The sequence below is a fragment of the Protopterus annectens genome, chromosome 9.part0 (genome assembly GCF_019279795.1).
Source record: "Protopterus annectens isolate FY-2018-M chromosome 9.part0, PAN1.0, whole genome shotgun sequence".
NCBI classification, from domain to species: domain Eukaryota; kingdom Metazoa; phylum Chordata; order Ceratodontiformes; family Protopteridae; genus Protopterus; species Protopterus annectens.
In genome coordinates, this window is record NC_056743.1 from 392400053 (window position 1) to 392418463 (window position 18411).

General features: G+C 35.6%; 1 protein-coding gene across 2 annotated transcripts in view; it reads right to left on the minus strand.

The window, feature by feature from the left end:
* PDGFD (platelet derived growth factor D) overlaps positions 1 to 18411 on the minus strand; it is a 1391507-nt gene that overhangs the window by 621834 nt on the left and 751262 nt on the right. For both annotated transcript variants that reach the window (XM_044082930.1, XM_044082931.1), the window contains one exon: positions 8498 to 8702. In XM_044082930.1, the coding sequence (XP_043938865.1) occupies positions 8498 to 8702 (205 nt within the window). The remainder of the gene's footprint in view (positions 1 to 8497; positions 8703 to 18411) is intronic.

Below are 18411 nucleotides of genomic sequence, written 5' to 3' on the forward strand. Positions count from 1 at the left end.
TGATATAAATGCAAACAAACTACTTGGACAAGGCAATTTCAAGTATTAGTGACCATTAAAACGATTTAAGGGCAAAATCAACAAATAAAGCAAAAAAAAGCAGTAGCACTCTAAAGCAGTTAACTGGAGTGTAAAACAGTGAAATAAGTCTCTTGTCTACCAAGGATGTAGCAAGTTAACCGAAGTACAAAACAATATAAAGCATCTATCAAGACTCAGCAAAGTATGTCTTGAGATTTCAGTAAGGAACCATCTATCTACCTGCCTTTTTATCTATCTAAATATGCAGACACGTACTTCAGATGAACAACATACATGGTTATCAAAAGTACCATTAGTTAGGGTTGCTGACATTAAAAGACCTCCTGCTGTCCAGGAACAAAGCTAATTTGAGGGAGGTGTACCAACATAACCTGACATTAGGGAAGGGGTTGCACCCCATTATTTAATAATGCCATTTACAAGTTGACAAAAAAGTAAAGAATGGGATGCACAACTACTGGTAATTTCAATAACTTCAGTATAAATAAGTTATATAACACTTACATATATATATATATATATATATATATATATATATATATATATATATATATATATATATATATATATATATATATATAGATCTACCTGAGAAGGTTGAAAGCTCACAACACCAACAACCGTAACCCCGACACCATATCACTGACAGCCGAAATCTCAACATCGTAAGTAGACCATGAAAAAGGAAAATAAAATTTCCTTTCAGCTGCTAGCAGGGGGCTATGCCCCATGCACTCCTCACACACCCCGTAAATTTAATATACCAACTCCGAGATTGCACTACAGTGCAGGAATGGAAATCTTTCCATTCCACTCTATAGTGAAATGCCAGTTCCGCATAGTCAGCATTCCGAATGTCGGTCATATGGTGTCGGCCATATGTTTGCCGGCATTCTGGACTGTCGGCAATGTCAGGTAGACCCATCTATATGTATATATATATATATATATATATATATATATATATATATATATATATATATATATATATATATATATATGTGTGTGTGTGTGTGTCTGTGTGCGTGCGTGTGTGTGTGTGTGTGTGTGTGTGTGTGTGTGTGTGTGTGTGTGTGTGTGTGTGTGTGTGTGTGTGTGTGTGTGTGTGTGTGTGTCGGGGGGTGTAATATATACTGTAATATAATAATTACTAGAACACAGAGATGATCCAGTACCTTTGATTAGACTAACATGGATATGTTTTTACAATTATTTGATCTTTTACACTAACAGGAGCTCACCATTAGGAGTTAATAACTTACTGATATTAGACACAAGTTCTCACATCCATGGACACAAATATGTGCACCCTTTTGCACACACAGTAATTCCTGGTATCTAGTGTTCCTCAATGAAGCATATTATGTCTAAGCGCTGTTAAGACCTGGTAATGAAAAGTAATCCTTGGTGTTTGGTTTTCTCCTGACCCATAGTAAAGTCCTGTTAAGGCATAGAAGTAAAAAGTAATCCCCAGTGTCTAGTGTTCCCCTGAAACACATTTAAGTGCTGTTAAGGCATGCTAGTAAAAAATATACCTGGTGGCAAGTGATGCCCTAACCCATGTTGAAGTGGTGCTAAGGCAAAATCCAAAACACTTATCCCTAGAGGGGAGAGCCCCCTCCCCCATGACTCACATTTTAGTGCCTTTAGTGCATGATCTGAAATAGCCATCCTTGGTGGCTAGTGTTAAACTACTGCAGTGTTGCAGGATTTGCTCATTATTCTAGGGGTGTGTGGAGCTATTAGAGCTCCCTAATGTGCGCACACACACACACACACACACACACACACACACACACACACACACACACACACATACACGTACACACGCAAAATCTCTGCATTTGTCTCTGAGATATGTCATAATCCTGATCATCTAAGCCAGTGGTTCCCAACCTTTTTTGACTTGCATACCCCTTGGCAGTCCATTTCCCTGAAATTGTACCCCTCATATTGTTGGCATTTGTAATAGTTGCTTTTATGTCCAATGTATGTGTTGTAACTAATATAATTATAATTTAATAATAAAAAACAATCTTTAATAGTAAAGTGAACAAACAGTGCATACACACACATATATATATATATATATATATATATATATATATATATGTATATGTATAATTCACACACACACACATATATATATATATATATATATATATATATATATATATATATATATATAAATAATCTCCAAAACTCAGAGATACATATAAATAAGTTATAAAGTTATCAGACAATTAAACATTTCAAACTTAATAAACATTTCAAACTAAACAAACAATTATTTAACAACTTTGTCTTGCACATATTTACTGTGAGCCTTGTGCTTGTTTTGAGGCACATAGTTTTTTTAAATTGGATTCAACTGATGAAAGGTGTAATTGTAAATCTGGAACTGCATTCAGCTTATTATGATATTTGTTTTTAATAAAGACATATGAAGAGAAAGCTCTCCCTGCTAGTTCAGTACTTGTAAATGGCAAAAAAAAAACCAAAAGGGCCTTGTGAGAAAGCTGCTCGTATTCTCTGCTGATGTTTGTCCAAAAGTTAATAAGAAACTGTCCTTTGAATTCGGCTTTTAAAGTACTATCAGTTGAAAGTTCAATCAACTTCTCTTTTTCCTTGACTGATAATTTAGCTGCCTGGGCATATTGTTCTTCAAAAGGATTTGAAATCCAATAGATTTCTTCTTCAGGTTTGGGGAAGTACTTCCGGAAGTCCGATTTTAGCCCGTTCAAGTGTTCATTTATTTTCTTCCTTATTTCCCAGGATAGATTAAGCTTGTTTTCAGATAACAAATTATGCAGCGTTTCAAATACCTCAGGTTGGACATGACCTCCAAAAATCAATTTTTTTAATCATAGATTCAATTTTGTCTGAGACATTGAAGATCATTATTGAGCTATTCTGAAGTGTTAAATTTAATTTGTTTATATTCTGGAAAATATCTGATAAATATGCAAGTGCCTGAAGCCAATTACAGTCGTGTAACTTGGAAGCAAGGAAGAAAGGATGGTTTTCAAAAAACACCTGGACTTCATGTCTAAGTTCAAACAGCCGGGTAAGTACTTTACCATGAGAAAGCCATCTTACTTCTGTATGAAGGAGCAGAGTAGAATGAGGACTCATCATCTCTTCACACAGAGCTTTGAAAATTCTTGAGTTTGTGGACTTCGACTTTATAAAATTCACCACTTTCACAGCTTTATCCAAAACAAGTTTTAATTCACCAGGGAGGTTCTTGCATGCTAAACTTTGTCAGTGGATGCAACAGTGGCTCCAACTTATATTGGGAGCTACCTTCATGACAAGACCACGAAGACCAGAGTAAATCCCTGACATAGACTTGGCACCATCGGGACATAATCCACAACAATTAGACCAATTAATCTCTTTTTTTTTTTAAATAATCAATAACATTAAATATATCCTCACTCCTTGTGCGTTGTGACAGAGGATTACAAAGCAAAAGGTTTTCTTCAACTTCATAATCTTTCAAATACCTTGCAATAACAAGCAAAATAGCACAATTGGCAACATCTGTGCTTTCATCAACTTGAATAGTGAAAATTTTACTGTTTTAATTCTACCTATTACTGTCATATCAACATCATCAGACATATCTTCAATTCTTCGAGATATTGTATTGTTCGAAAGAGGGATGGTGGTCGTTTTCCGCACATGTTCTTCTCCAAGCATACATCGAACGGCATCTGTTATACATGGAGATATTAGATTCTCAGCTATGGTATAACTTTTACCACATTTTGCGATACGGTAACTAATATGGTAACTAGTTTCAATTGCGTTTACATAATCTTTGTTACCTGACATGATGTATGATGTCAGATTCGATCTTTTGTTATTTTCTGCTAACCGTTTGAAAAAACTATATTCCTTGTTTTTATAGTTAGCATGTTTCTAAATGTTGTAAAAGTAGGGAAGGTTTCATGCTACCATTTGACAGCACTTCCCCACACACCACGCATTGGAGCTTAGGACAGTCTTCATTTCCCACATACGAAAATCCATATTTCATGTATTCATCACAGTACTTTCACTTTTTCCCTCTTTGAGAAACTAAGGACTGTCCCTGGTTAGTGTTTTGCACCAAACTGTTGGACTTGTCTTGAGAAGTACTCTGATAACTTCCCATATCATGCTTCAGCTCTTTTGTTGTGCCAGGTTTCAGCCACTTCTCCATCAAAATATCTAGTAATAAGACAATTACTGAATTACTTCATGAAAGCAAAATGCATGTAAATTTACCCCCCCCCCACACACACACACACACATCCATTCCAGTCTCCCATTACTTAGCTGTTTCCCCACTTCTCCCTATTTGCCACAAACACTGTTCAAAACTGTTGATGTGCAAACTTTTTTCTTCTCAATGATTACAGATATTTGGATTTACTTTAAAACTTTTATTTCAAATATTATAGCACAAACCCAGATAGACATTTGCTCAGCTGAACAAAGCAATACAGTCTCACAATGAAAACAGACCACTTTAAAACTTCTCTGCCTTTGAAACTTACATTCACTGAATCAGCATTGAAACCCACGTTCAAAGAAAATGCATCTGGCCAGTTGCAGATTAAGATTAACTTTGGGCAGTTTTCAAATCAGTCAATATGACAATCTTAGAGGCTGCTGCTAACAAACAGCTTTAAATTTTGGAGTGTATGTTCACTCAAAAGTCATACAACATTCCACTATTATTAAAAAATACATTAAATACGTCTCTTGCCAAAAAAAGTAATTAAAATAATGTACTTATTGACATATATCTCTCTATTTAATTTCTAACCTAAACATCAAGTGCATTTCAACAAGAACTACAAATCAAGTCTGGAAAGGACCAATTGATCTCCACACTCCAAGTGCAAAACAGAATCCAACAGTAATAAAACCAAGGCTAGCTAGAGAGGATTACTTCCTATCAAATCTTCCTTAGCTCTCTTATCACAAGGGAAAGACCACACATCAAACAGAAATTAAAGGGTAATTCCCAACAAATTATTAAGTCATATGCTTTTTGCACCTGCTATCACAAAAAAAAGAAAAACTGTCTCACAAAAAATACTAACCACATCCTGGTTTATACACGTTATAAACTTGTTGTCTTCCAAGAAGTTAATTCACTTGGTCTATAAACATGTATCAGCAAGAGTTAGTTTCCTTTGCCACAAAATCACTTGCATAATCTTCAAGTACTACTACCAGTGTTTCTGCTAAGTTATTACTTTTTACAGGCATAGCTCTCAACTTTCCATCTCCAAAATGAGGAACAGCAGACCTCATAATGTGGAACAAATTGGCAAAATGTGGAACACATAATACTGGCTTACTAATAACTTCAACTAGGAAGCTCACATTTAAATGTGCTGTTGTACTTATAAAAAGTTTTAAGGCTGTAGATATAAAAAGAGATGAGGGAGTAACAAAAGCCATAAGACAAAGGACCAGAGTAAGCAAACAGAACTTGACATTCTGTCAGGATATATAAGCTGATTTTGAGCATTTATGTTTGGGCTGCAGCAATCAGAGAACTCATGAACTTTGACATTTTTTTTATTTCAGACTGTCACAGTTTTTCATTTTTGGGGTGGCACGGTGGCACAGTAGATAGCATTTGTTGCCTCACAGCAAGAGGTTCTGTGATTTGATTCTCGTTTGGGTTGCCTTCTCAGAAGAGTCTGTATGTTCTCCCTGTGTTCATGTGAGCTTCTATTAGGTGCTCCAGTTTCCTCCCACATGACTTGGGGATGTTCAGTAGTTGTATATGTATTAGGTTGGAGGATGCCTTGAATAACAGACACATCACCTCTAAGCACTCTGTAGATACTGAGTATATAGTAATAAATATTTGAGGTAGTCCATGCAAGACCTATTGTTTTTAGGTCTTGTATTCTTTTAGTAAGGTATCTCTGAAGGTATTCCAATTGTTGCATGGGGCTGGACAGATACATGCCAAAATGGGCATTATACAAAATGATTGACCTAATGAGAGCTTTGCAAAGGGGGACAACAACATCTCTAGATCTAGTCACATTCAATTTGTTTATAAGCTGTGCAATATACAGGAAGACTTTCTTATGACTATGGGCACATGTTGGTCGAAAGTTATGTCACTGTACACACAAATTCCCAAATGCCATTTGGGTCAGTTCTCAGAGGGCATTGTCATGATTTTGACACCAGTTATTATTTGGGACAAACCTTCCTGCATGATGGCTAAGTCATTTGGGGTTTCAATAACTGCTCCTAGCTTGCAGTCATCTCAAACTTAGCCGGCCAAAGCCATTTGGCATTTCCTTTTACTTTTGAGATGTATACGTCAAGCAGAAAAAAGTCTCAGCACCAAACCCTGGGGGACTCCATTGGTGATTGGTCTCTTCCCCTATTTTGATCTCCTGCATCCTATGAGTAAGTTGGCAATCCAGCTAGTGATGCAAGTGTTTGCTCCTGCATTATTAATTTTTGTACTACACCTGAGTAGGGGATTGTGTCAAAAGGCTTGGTCAGGTCAAGGTAATGTGGTGTGAACTGTTTTACCTTAATCCATTGCTTTGGTAACAAGAGTAACGTTTAAAATGTGCCCATGATTTTGAGCCTTTCACACTTTCCTCTGGGCTGTTTTCAAACACATTTTTAGGGCCATTCATAGTAGCTTTACTGACAAGTCAGGTTAGCAGTTTTCACACACACACACACACACACACACACACACACACACACACACACACACACACACACACACATGTAAAACAGAGCAGCAGCCTGTTTAAATGTAAAGCGGAGCACCAACCCACTTAAATGTAAAGTGGAGCACCAACTTGTGTAAATGTAAAGTGGAGCACCATCCCGCTTAAATGTAAAGCGGAGCAGCAGCCTGCTTAAATGTAAAATGGAGCACCAGCTCGCTTAAATGTAAAACTGAGCACCAACCCGCTTAAATGTAAAGCGGAGCACCAGCCCGCTTAAATATAAAATGGAGCACCAAGCTGCTTAAATGTAAAATGGAGCACCAGCCTGCTTAAATGTAAAGCGGAGCACCAGCCCACTTAAATGTAAAATGGAGCACCAGCCTGCTTAAATGTAAAACAGAGCACCAGCTTGCTTAAATGTAAAACAGAGCACCAGCCTGCCTAAATGTAAAATGGAGCACCAGCCTGCTTAAATGTAAAGTTGTGCACCAGCCCACTTAAATGTAAAGTGGAGCACCAGCTTGCTTAAATGTAAAATGGGGCACCAGCCTGCTTAAATGTAAAGCGGAGCACCAGCTTGCTTAAATAAAAAATGGAGCACCAGCCTGCTTAAATGTAAAACGGAGCACCAGCCTGCTTAAATGTAAAATGGAGCACCAGCTTACCTGTGGGTGTTGTGGAGTAGCCTTCCTGTGGGTGTTTGACAGGCAGCAGTGATGTAATTGGGCGCCAGTTTTCTGTTTAAATTTGATGCATGTGCTCCCTCCCCCTCACCCTATGGTTCCAATGCCTATGAATTTGTCCCTTTTAAGCTATGAAATAAATTACAAAAAATAAAAAAACAGACTACCATTCAAAAACCGCTCTGCTTGTCAAACATAAATTGAACACAGTACTCCAAGCGGACAGCTAGAAGCAAAGGTGCTAAGGCATTGTTCTTACCTTTCCTTTGCTGTTTTCATGACACACAGCTCCCGCGCACACTAGCAAACCACAGCACAGGCACACAACCTTCTTCTGTGTCTAACAGTAGATAGAATACAGATAACGGAAATACGTTGGCACTTTCTCATTTATACTTTTACAGGGCAGACTTCCCGTGCGCGGGAAGTAAGTCCTATAATAGTGAAAGTGCTTAAGGTGGGATTTTTTTTCTATATTAACGAGCTTTCCACCATTGCTAATTTTCTTCCCGCGTACTCTGGGTTGGGAATAGCTGATCTAAGCTGCAAAATGAGATTATTTTTCCCATACTGGTGTGTCGTTCAAAGAGTTTGATTTTACACTGCGGATAAAAAATGAGGTACTCGCTTGTCACTTTCTAGACACAAGCCAGTTTTAAGGTACTGCATCCAACTTCAAAAATGCATCCAACATTAATATGTGGCTACTTTTAATTGAAAAGCTCAAGGAAGTGCAAAAGTTATGTTGTTCCACTTAAGGCTATAACATCATCTCTGTGCACCAATGTACTCTGTGTGTGGACCAGCACGGCATTTCTACCTTATTTTCTATAATAATTATGTTATATTATAATGCTTGTAACACATCAAATTCTTCAAATTTCAACAAAAAATCTTTTCTTATATCTAGATATGAACAATAATATTAGTGATCATATACATATATAGCTGCTATTCACCTGCATGTGTTTTGAACAAAACTGGAAAATTGCATTTTTTTTTTTGGTGTGTGGGGGATGCAAAATTACTAATTTTTCAGATTTGTTTCCTCACCTGCAGATACCATTATCAGGTTCTTCCAGTGCAAACTGACTGTCAAATGCCAGCTGTATCCTTGTGTTTTCTGGAGAGTACAGTTTCCAGATCAGCAATATGTTCCTTGGGTAGCTGCTTGGAAAACGAGGACTCTGCACATATCCACTACCTCCCACCTGAATGGTTTCTTCTCTGCGGTACAGATTTGTGAGATGATTGCTTTCTGTAAGGGATCAGTTTGAAGAAAGTATATTATTAAAATGCAACAAAATGTAAAACGTGACTTCTAAAAAGATCAAGAGTATAATGGAACTTATCTCAAAATTTAACTTTGTACTTTCTTACTTTCAAAATGTTTTATTAAGATTCATATAAACATTTCATTGTAAATTAACCCAGAAGTTCTTAACTATAAAACAATAAAGTCTTATAATATATGTATATATATATATATATATATATATATATATATATATATATATATATATATATGTGTGTATATATATATATATATATATATATATATACACATATATGAACTTTACTACAAAAGTAAAATTAAAATAAAAACCAAACCTAGTAATACAATGTATAACCTGATAAATGCTGCTAAATACTACATAAGCAGGTGTTTCAGTGTGCAAATAGACGCTTTCTGAGTCTAAGCATCAGAGTATTAAAATAGAGCTCATCTCATGCATTTTTTCTTCAACTAGTTCAACTTATTTTCATTCTACTAGTTAGATGTATTATACCACTAAGTCGAATTCTTTAATCTACTAGGCCTGCTTCTTTCTTCTTGTCTTATCTCTGTGAGAGATTCTTAAAGAAAAACAAATAAATAAACAGAGTTGATTGAGAGCAGGTTATGGTTCAGGAAGGAGAATGAAGCTTAGCTTCTATGTGGAATTTGCAAAGTTTTTATTTATCTTGAGTCCGTATATATTTAAAGTAGTCTTATTTAAATTAGAACTTTCATCTTATAGGCTTTTTCAGATCAAGCAAAACTTATAATAACACTGGCAAAGGCACTGATTTTAGCTTATTTCAACAAAGGGGCATGACTGGAGAACTTATTGTGACTGGCTTTTATATTAGCCTTGTAATTGGCACTAAATGAAGCTTTCAAGACTGGAAAAACAAACTAGCGAAAACCACCGCTAATTCAAAAGCCAAGAACTCGACTCAAGCCAGTCCAAAACGTAAAAAAACATGAAAAACAACACATTTTATTTAGCCACTGTAAAAACTTTTTGTTAGTACCTTGCACTAACTTCTTCAGATAAGCAAAACATTCCCACCATTACAAGTGAGTTTAAATACCAGCATTGAAACACTTAACCACGCCCCTTGCTCTCCCTTTAGCTCCTTAATGGTACAGATCACAGCTAACTAAGGTACATTTGCAATTCTCTATTAACATAATAAAAAATAAAAAATTCATACACCAAGACTGTAATAATAGCAGGCTTTGAAACTGAAAGAAAAAAGCCCAATATTTTGATTATTAAACTGTTAAAGTAGATAAATATGTAAAATATATAATAACATAAAAATAACAATATTCAACCTACAGCATAAATACTAATAATGGAAGCGCGACGCTTCCTAATCAAAAATTACCTATGCATACATTGTATCTTGCCTGCTTTCAAGTCGAGTTCTTGGCTTTTGAATTAGCGGTGGCTTTTACTAAATGAAGCTTCCCAACTGGCTGTGTTTCCTTGCTACTAATTTGCATATCATTTTCAGAATTAACCTTTAACTGGCTGTAATCAAAACTCCTAGGCTGGTTGTACTTCCATAGTACTAAATTGCATAAGGTTTTTAGAATTATTCCAGTCTAGTGGGGCTTTCCTCACCATAACTGTATTCAAACCCATTTGCTTTACATTTGTCTGTATCTAATTTGGTACTTGGTTATCAAGTGAATACAAAATATAGCCCTTTTTTCTATCTTAATGCACAAGCAATAACAGTCTTATTGAGTGTACCATTTCAGTCTTAAAAAGGCCTCCCTTTTTGCAATGTTTGTATATTCAGGTTTGCTTTCATTACAGAAACTGTTGTGCATATATAACAAAAATTTTATGGGTTGAGGTTGAGTGGATGGCTTCAGGTCCTTTGTGCACCACCCTGTTTTTGTTTAAGTCCCTTGTTGCTTCATTAGAACACCCGCATGCAAGCTAAAAGAATAAACAATTATACCCTAATCTTCAATAGAAAGTTGGACAGAGCATGTTTTTATGGGGCTTCCTGTAGTTAAATACACAAAAATAAAAGAAATGAAAATTGTTGCCTGATTAGGACCATGACAGTAGTAGATTCTATTTTTATGGGGCTTTCAAAAATGTTTTAATCTGTGTCAGACCTTTCTTAGCAAAGCAATAGTGGTCAATTTGCCCTGAAATTTGAAGTACTTTAATTTGCCTGCTAGAAGATCTTCTTCAGATTCTTGTTTACAGCTGCATGTTCCAGTGAAGATCAAATACTGTTGAGGATGTGAATGATATTGGTGTTCAGCTTGACTGAGGATAATTCTAACAATCATAATAAAATAATGGTTTTGTAAACTCATACTGTTTCCTAATGACATGGGTAAAAAGATAAATGCACCGGCCCTGGTATATTAAACCTGCCAGGAAACCACAATGATTTGCCAAAATAACAGAAAAAAATGTGAATTTATAACATGCAAACAATCAAAAAAATGTTTAATATTAGGATGTAGGCACACAGTGTCAAAAAGATATATTTCAATAAGAACAAGATATTTAATTGAGATGCAAGACAAAATCAAAAAAATGTTTAATATTAGGATGTAGGCACACAGTGTCAAAAAGATATATTTCAATAAGAACAAGATATTTAATTGAGATGCAAGACAAAAATATAAAAAATAAAAAAGAGGTCAAACTATGGCTTTGAACACTGTACTAAGATGTACAGACAAATTAAACATAGTGTGATACAACATCAAGAAAAATTTGAAGACAATTTATATAAAGATATTAAGCATAATTATTATATATAAGATGTAGTATGAACAGAGGCATACACATTGCTAAACTCTGTAGATTCTAAAATTTATTTTCAGACTCAACAGATTATAAATATATTTATAGAATCTTTTGCAAAGCAGTTTGGCTCAACAAAGTGGGTAATGAATTGCCCTGGTGACATCCAGGTAATCTCAAATACTGAAATCAAATTTGATTATATTGAAAAAAGAACTACACAAACTGAATCCAAACAAAGCACACGGATGAGTCAGAATTTAATAATAATGACCTGAGATCACTTTGGCATGAACTTTAAGTATCATTATATCTGTTATTTACTAGGTCATATAAATATGGGGAGATTTCATAAAATTGAAGAAATGCAATATTACACCTGTCTTTAAGGGAAATAGGAGTAGGACAAACCCAGAGTCATACAGACCCATAACTTGGAACCATATATCAGTATGCATATGTTGAAAATAGATCTAATAGCACCTGACGTATGATATTCAACAATTATATAATAACTTAATTGAATGAAAACTTGTACTATGAAGTTATTTATATAGATTTAACTTTAGCATTTGATAGAGTCATACACAAAACACTGATCAATAAATTAAAGCAACTTGGTAATGATGTGTTTTTGATAAGATGGATAGCTGCATGGCTTACAAATAGCAATTCAGGTGAAATACAGCAGTTGGACAGGGAAAATTAAAGGTCACAGTCAGGGTGCCCCACAGGACTTTGTACTAGGCCTATTCTGTTCATACTGTATCTTTCAGATTAATCTTTTCATCTGAGATTTTCTACAGCCTGTATGCTGAATACCTGAAAATAGGTAAACTGATTACATGTGCGACAGGTAGGGTATGTCTTCAAATGGATTTGATTAAGCTGACCATTTAGGAAAAGGAGAAAAATATGCTGATAAATACATAAACAACTAAGCATAAGAGATGTGGGAGAAGTACATTGAAAGGTAAATATTTAATACAGCACCCAGTGACTGAAAATGTTGATTTATTTAAGGACCTGGGTATATGGGTATATCCAGCATTGAGTTTATCTAATCATATCAACGAATTAGTTACTGACAGTTATAGATCAAGAGGTTGTATAAAAATATTTACAAAAGTCTAGGAAATTCGAAATGATAAAATCATTGTTTGTTAGTTGTATTAGACAAAACTTGAATATGAAAAACAGTATGGACACCTTATAAGAAAACAAGCATGAGTAAATTGGAAAGAGTACAGTGGATACATACCAAAGACATCCAAGGATGTGAAAATGTAAGTTATTATGAAAGTCTAAAATATCTGAACTTGTACAGTGTTTTATGTACATAATTAAGAGACCTTGTTTGAGTATATAGAGCATTTAGAGACAAGTAACTGGGAATGTTTGTTATCTAAAAGTGATAAAGAATCATCAGACAGCCTATGCAGATGATTATATAAGAATGAGAGGTGTATTAAATGGCTCTCTGAGAGAGTTGCTGATGCATGGAATAGAATACCAAATTACATTAAAGCAGCACTAACTTAGATTTTTAAGAACAATGTGGATACTTATGGGAATAACTGTTTTGGTATATTGGCATTATTGCCCCTGCCTGAAATAGTATGTATGTATGTCTAATAAATGAATGCATCCCACAGAAAAGGGGAAAATTCCAGAGAAATAGGCAATGGCATCATGGTTCACTGGGACTGTTTCTTCTAGAAAAAGAGGAACCAGCACTGTAGGTTTATTGAATATTACAGCAGCCTTGGTATATGGAAGATAGAGCCCTTTTTATTGTATGCAGATGACTGTAACTTAACAGCTGAGAATTACATACAATTCTCCAGATTGTACCGAGGTGTTTCAACGTTTTTCCTTTGTGTCTGTCTTAGAATTAAATTAAATAAGACAGTGTGCCGATTAGAATAGGATAAAGAAAAGGAAGAGGATTGATTAAGGATATCCATGAAGTAGAACAACCTACACATCTTGGATTGGAAGTAGGTTATACCTATGAAGGGATGGTTAGGAGAGACCAGACAGTCTTTACATAATGATTCAGTGGCTTTTTGGATGTGTGTGTTTTTTTTTTTTGAGGGGGAGGCATTTTTATCCACAGTTAAAATTAATGTTGTTAAAAGTTATGATCCCCCCCATGTTATAAAATGTATCACAATGTCATATAAGGAATATGTAAGTGTGAGACAAAATGGTAGGATTCCATGGCAAAGGTTGCACATCTAATGCAGACAGGAAATAGCAGAGACACACGTGCTAAATCAGCTAAATAATAATGTAACAAAATACATGCAGCTAAAAAAGAATTCATTTTTCACTCCCCCTCCCACTAATTAGCTAGACTGGATTCAATTTCAATCAATGAGTGGAATTCTTAAGTGTCCCTAGCTAAGACCTTTTAAAACTCAAAAAAAAAAAACTTTGAGGTAAGACAAAATTAAAAGTAAAACAAAGTGCAATATAAGAGCAAAAAAGGAAGTATCCAAATCTTAAATGATTAAATCCAGTTCAGTCACACAGCACTTCAGCTCATAGACCAAAGGATGGTATTAGAAGGGATGTTTCTGAAAATAAGGGCTATAATAATGATAACTTCTTATTCTTATTTATATGCAGTATGTGCTCATATATTATTTACATAAACGTTTGTATTTTATCAGGTAGAAAATACCCTGCTATTAAACCAAGTAGTGAGAAAATTATGCAGTGAGTGCATTACTACTCAAGAGAACTACTACAGATTTAACAGCATGCATGCATGTCATAAAGAAGATCCTGTGGAACATCTTCCTACAACTGCTTCCAAAGTTCAGGGTTTAATTCCATCACCCTCTAATTGTCTATTACGTGTTTATACTGCAAAATAAACATGTGGAATAGTGCTCTATCCCTGTTAATAACTACAAGCAAATAATTAAATAACAAACATTAAATGATGCAACAGAACAGCCTAACAGTTTAACAAATATAAAGGGCACAGAGCAGTTTCTTCAATTCTTCTGCCAGTCTCTCTTAGCAGATGAATAGTATAGGAAATCCATTGCTCATTTGCCTCTAGTTGACTGATACTGAGAGTGTCATAAATGGAAGGTTGCTGACATCTTGTAATGGCGGTTGGAGAAAGTGTGAGAACAGTAAGAAGATGAGTATTGCATTGTCACCACTTTCTACTTCTCCAGGATTTGTGTGTGTGTGTGTGTGTGTGTGTGTGTGTGTGTGTGTGTGTGTGTGTGTGTGTGTGTGTGTGTGTGTGTGTGTGTGTGTGTGTGTGTGTGTGTGTGTGTGTGTGTGTGTAGATCCCTATCAGAGGGATGAAAGCTCATAACACAGAACGTCACAAGACTGAACTGGGAACTTTGAAATCTCAGAAAGTCGAACAGCTAAGATCCTGACTGCACTGGATCGCAGTATAGTGGGGATTTGAGTTGTGTTCATTTCTTGACTGTAAAGTAATCTTGGAGTTTGTATATATAATTAACAGTGGGTATGGGGGAACTCGCCCTCTGCAAAAATGCAGGTGTTGTGTTTGTTTTTTTTATTTTTCAACCTTGCCAGTTTGATCTTTTAATCTTCACTCTTCTGAGCTTTCATCCTTCTGAAAGGAACCCATATAGAAAAATTTATATACACACACACACACATATATATATATATATATATATATATATATATATATATGGGTTCCATACACTAGATCGAATTTTCACTAATTCGAAATAGTGCATGGAATGCTCACTGCAGCGAAAGTGCACTTAATCGAAAGTGCACTTACGTGAAGTTCAGTACAATGAACGGGTGTTGTACTGAACATCCGTGCAGTACTCACGGACCTTAGGGTTAGGGCACGGGCATGGGTCATAGTAAGGGGATAGCCCATAAGGCTATCCCCTTACCATGACCCGTGCCCTAACCCTAAGGTCTGTGACGACTGCAGCACAGTGAAGGACATAGTAATGTTCTCCACTATGGTGCGATAGTCACGAACCTTAGAGTTAGGGTAAGGGGATAGCTTTACTAATTATCCCCTTATCCTAACCCGTGTCCTAACCCTAAGATCTGTGACTATCGCACCATATTGGAGGACATAGCTTGTTTTTTATGTCCTCCACTGTGCTGCGGTGTTTTTGGTGAAGTGCACTTACGCAAAAGTTCACTTTCATTAAAGTGAACTTTCGCAGAAGTGAGGCTTCCAATTACAAGTTTGAAGTGGTGAACTTTCGTTCTTGTAATAGGAATCCATATACAGATATATATATATATATATATATATATATATATATATATATATATATACACACACACATATATATATATATATATATATATATATATATATATATATATATATATACACACACACACACATATATATATATATATATATATATATATATATATATATATAGTGTGTGTGTGTGTATGTTTCGCCATTACAAGATGTCAGCGACCTTCCATTTATGACACTCTCAGTATCGGTCAATTAGAGGCAAATGAGCAATGGATTTCTTGTCCTATTCATCTGCTAAGCATCAAGTAATAGAACTGAAGAAGCTCTGCTCTGTGCCCTTTATAGACTAGACAGTGCTAGTGCAAAAGAAAAACAAACAAACACAACACCTGCATTTTTGCAAAGGGCAAGGTCCCCCCACACTCACTGTTTATATGTATGTATATATTTATATCTTTATCTATATCATTTCCATAGAGAGAGAGAGAGAGATTTAGTTCAGGGGTGTGTGAGCTTGCCCATATGTCAGTGTGAAAAGGAGCTTAATCTCCTGCAAAAAAAAAAAAAAAAATGGTTGTGTGTTTTGTGACCTTTGTTGCTATTTTGAGTAACAACTTTCTGAGGTTTTAGAGAGTTTGGGGTGAAAAAATCATTTTGATGAAAATGCAGTGTGATTATTCATCATAAACCTAAATTCAATAATGTCTGTCTTTTGCATGACACTGTTGAAGGCTGTGAAGTTCTTACATGACATTGAAAATTTGTTACACTCCTCAGAGTGCTCTATGAAAAATCCATTTAAATAAAGAGTTAGATCTAACCATCGGAAATCAATTATTTAATCAGATTATAAACATTTTAATGTTTGTTACTAAACATACATTTAATCAGTTTATCAATATTTTAATTCAAAGTGATTGTCCAAATCACCTTCATGCAAATAAGACTCTATGACCAGGAACTGAACATGTCAGCACAGACATATGGTGTTACCATTCAGATGTTCTTTTCCTGTGTAACACTGAAAGCAGCACTGACAGGAAGTCAGCAATAAGATGACATGTGTACAGTAAACATGATGGCTTCCAACTGAAATTGTAAGACACATTACTGAAAATCCCAACACTTTGATAATTAAAGTGCAGTTATAACAATTTGGTTAACATGACAGCAATTATGAAGCTCAGTTACATTTTAAAGTATTTTTGCCCTCTGACCACAATGTGGGTGCTGTTATCCTTACATTGTTGCATCCTATGCAATACTAGCACTATCAGAGATTACTTTGACAAACATTTATCTCAGAATCAGTAATAAGCTCACTATTAATGCTTAAAATTTCACTGTTGCATAGATGACAATTAAGCTCCTTGAATTTTCAGCAGCCAGCCAAGAGTGGTAGGGTATGCAGTCAAACAGCATTTTCCCAGCTATGTGGTGGCTGTCTGACTTGTTGAGTGAAAAATGTAGGAATGTTTTAAACAAAACATTCATACCGACATATGCAATGAGTCTACCATTAGTGCCTGACTGCAGCAACAGTAGTATAAATTACTTACCCAAGAGCGTAGAGATGGGGAGCATGCAGCCGAACAGCTGCACGCCATACTGAAATGTATTTAAGCCAGTGGTAAGAATACCATTTAGGTATTATCAAGAATGAACGGTCCCCTATTAGATGAATGAACGCTTAAAATGTCGAGTAAGACATGCTTGACAGCTTTAAGCGAACGTTCATCTAAGTGAAACCCAAGAATGTCGAAATAAGGAGTTTTGAAAAGTTACAGTTGGCCAGCCATGAAGAAGCCAACATCTGACATCAAAATGTTCACACTGTGTCACCGTTCTTTCAGTCCTCCACTGTGGTGCGGTCTCGACATTCACCTTGTGTAATGTTATGACAGTCCTCCACTTTGGTGCGATCTCAGAGTTGGTATATTTAAGAAGGGGGTGTGGGGGGCATATGTTTTTTTTTTTTTTGGAAGGTTGTAATGGTGTACAGTACATTGTACACAAACTACAGAAACTTTGCGAGTACGGCAGCTGCAAGGTCTCAAAATAAGAAAAGCATTCCAAAAAAACATGAAGAGACCAGCATACAATGGCACCAAATAATACTTTAATAAAAGTATTCTTTAAAAGACAAACCAGTTTCGGCTGAATCAATACAAAGCCTTCATCAGTGTAAAAAAGTGACAAATAAAGAAATACTTAAATATAAAAAGAAATAGACATGTGATCAATTAAAGGTGCTCATTAAGTCCTGGTTTAAAGAGACCTCCTAGCTTAACAATCCATTTTTCTCCACAGTATTCAACAAATCATGCCAACCCAATTTGTTATTCCTGGGTCTCATAATTTTGCCAATAATGGTAAAACTAAAATATGCATTTTTATGTGACAGGGTGTGCTTATAAAGGGTATTGGTTTCATTGTGGTGTTTTATCTCACTAAGATGTTCTGATATCCTGAATTTCAAAGGTCTGGAAGTTTGACCTATGTAAAAGGCTGAGCAGCTACAATTAGCCAAATAAATCACCCAATCAGAAGTACAGTTGGCAAAAATTCTAATGTCAAAGACTTGAGGGGTGTTCTGACTGCTGAAGCCTCTGGTTTTTAATAGCCAGGAACAATGGATGCAATGGCCACAAGGATGGCACCTGATAAAG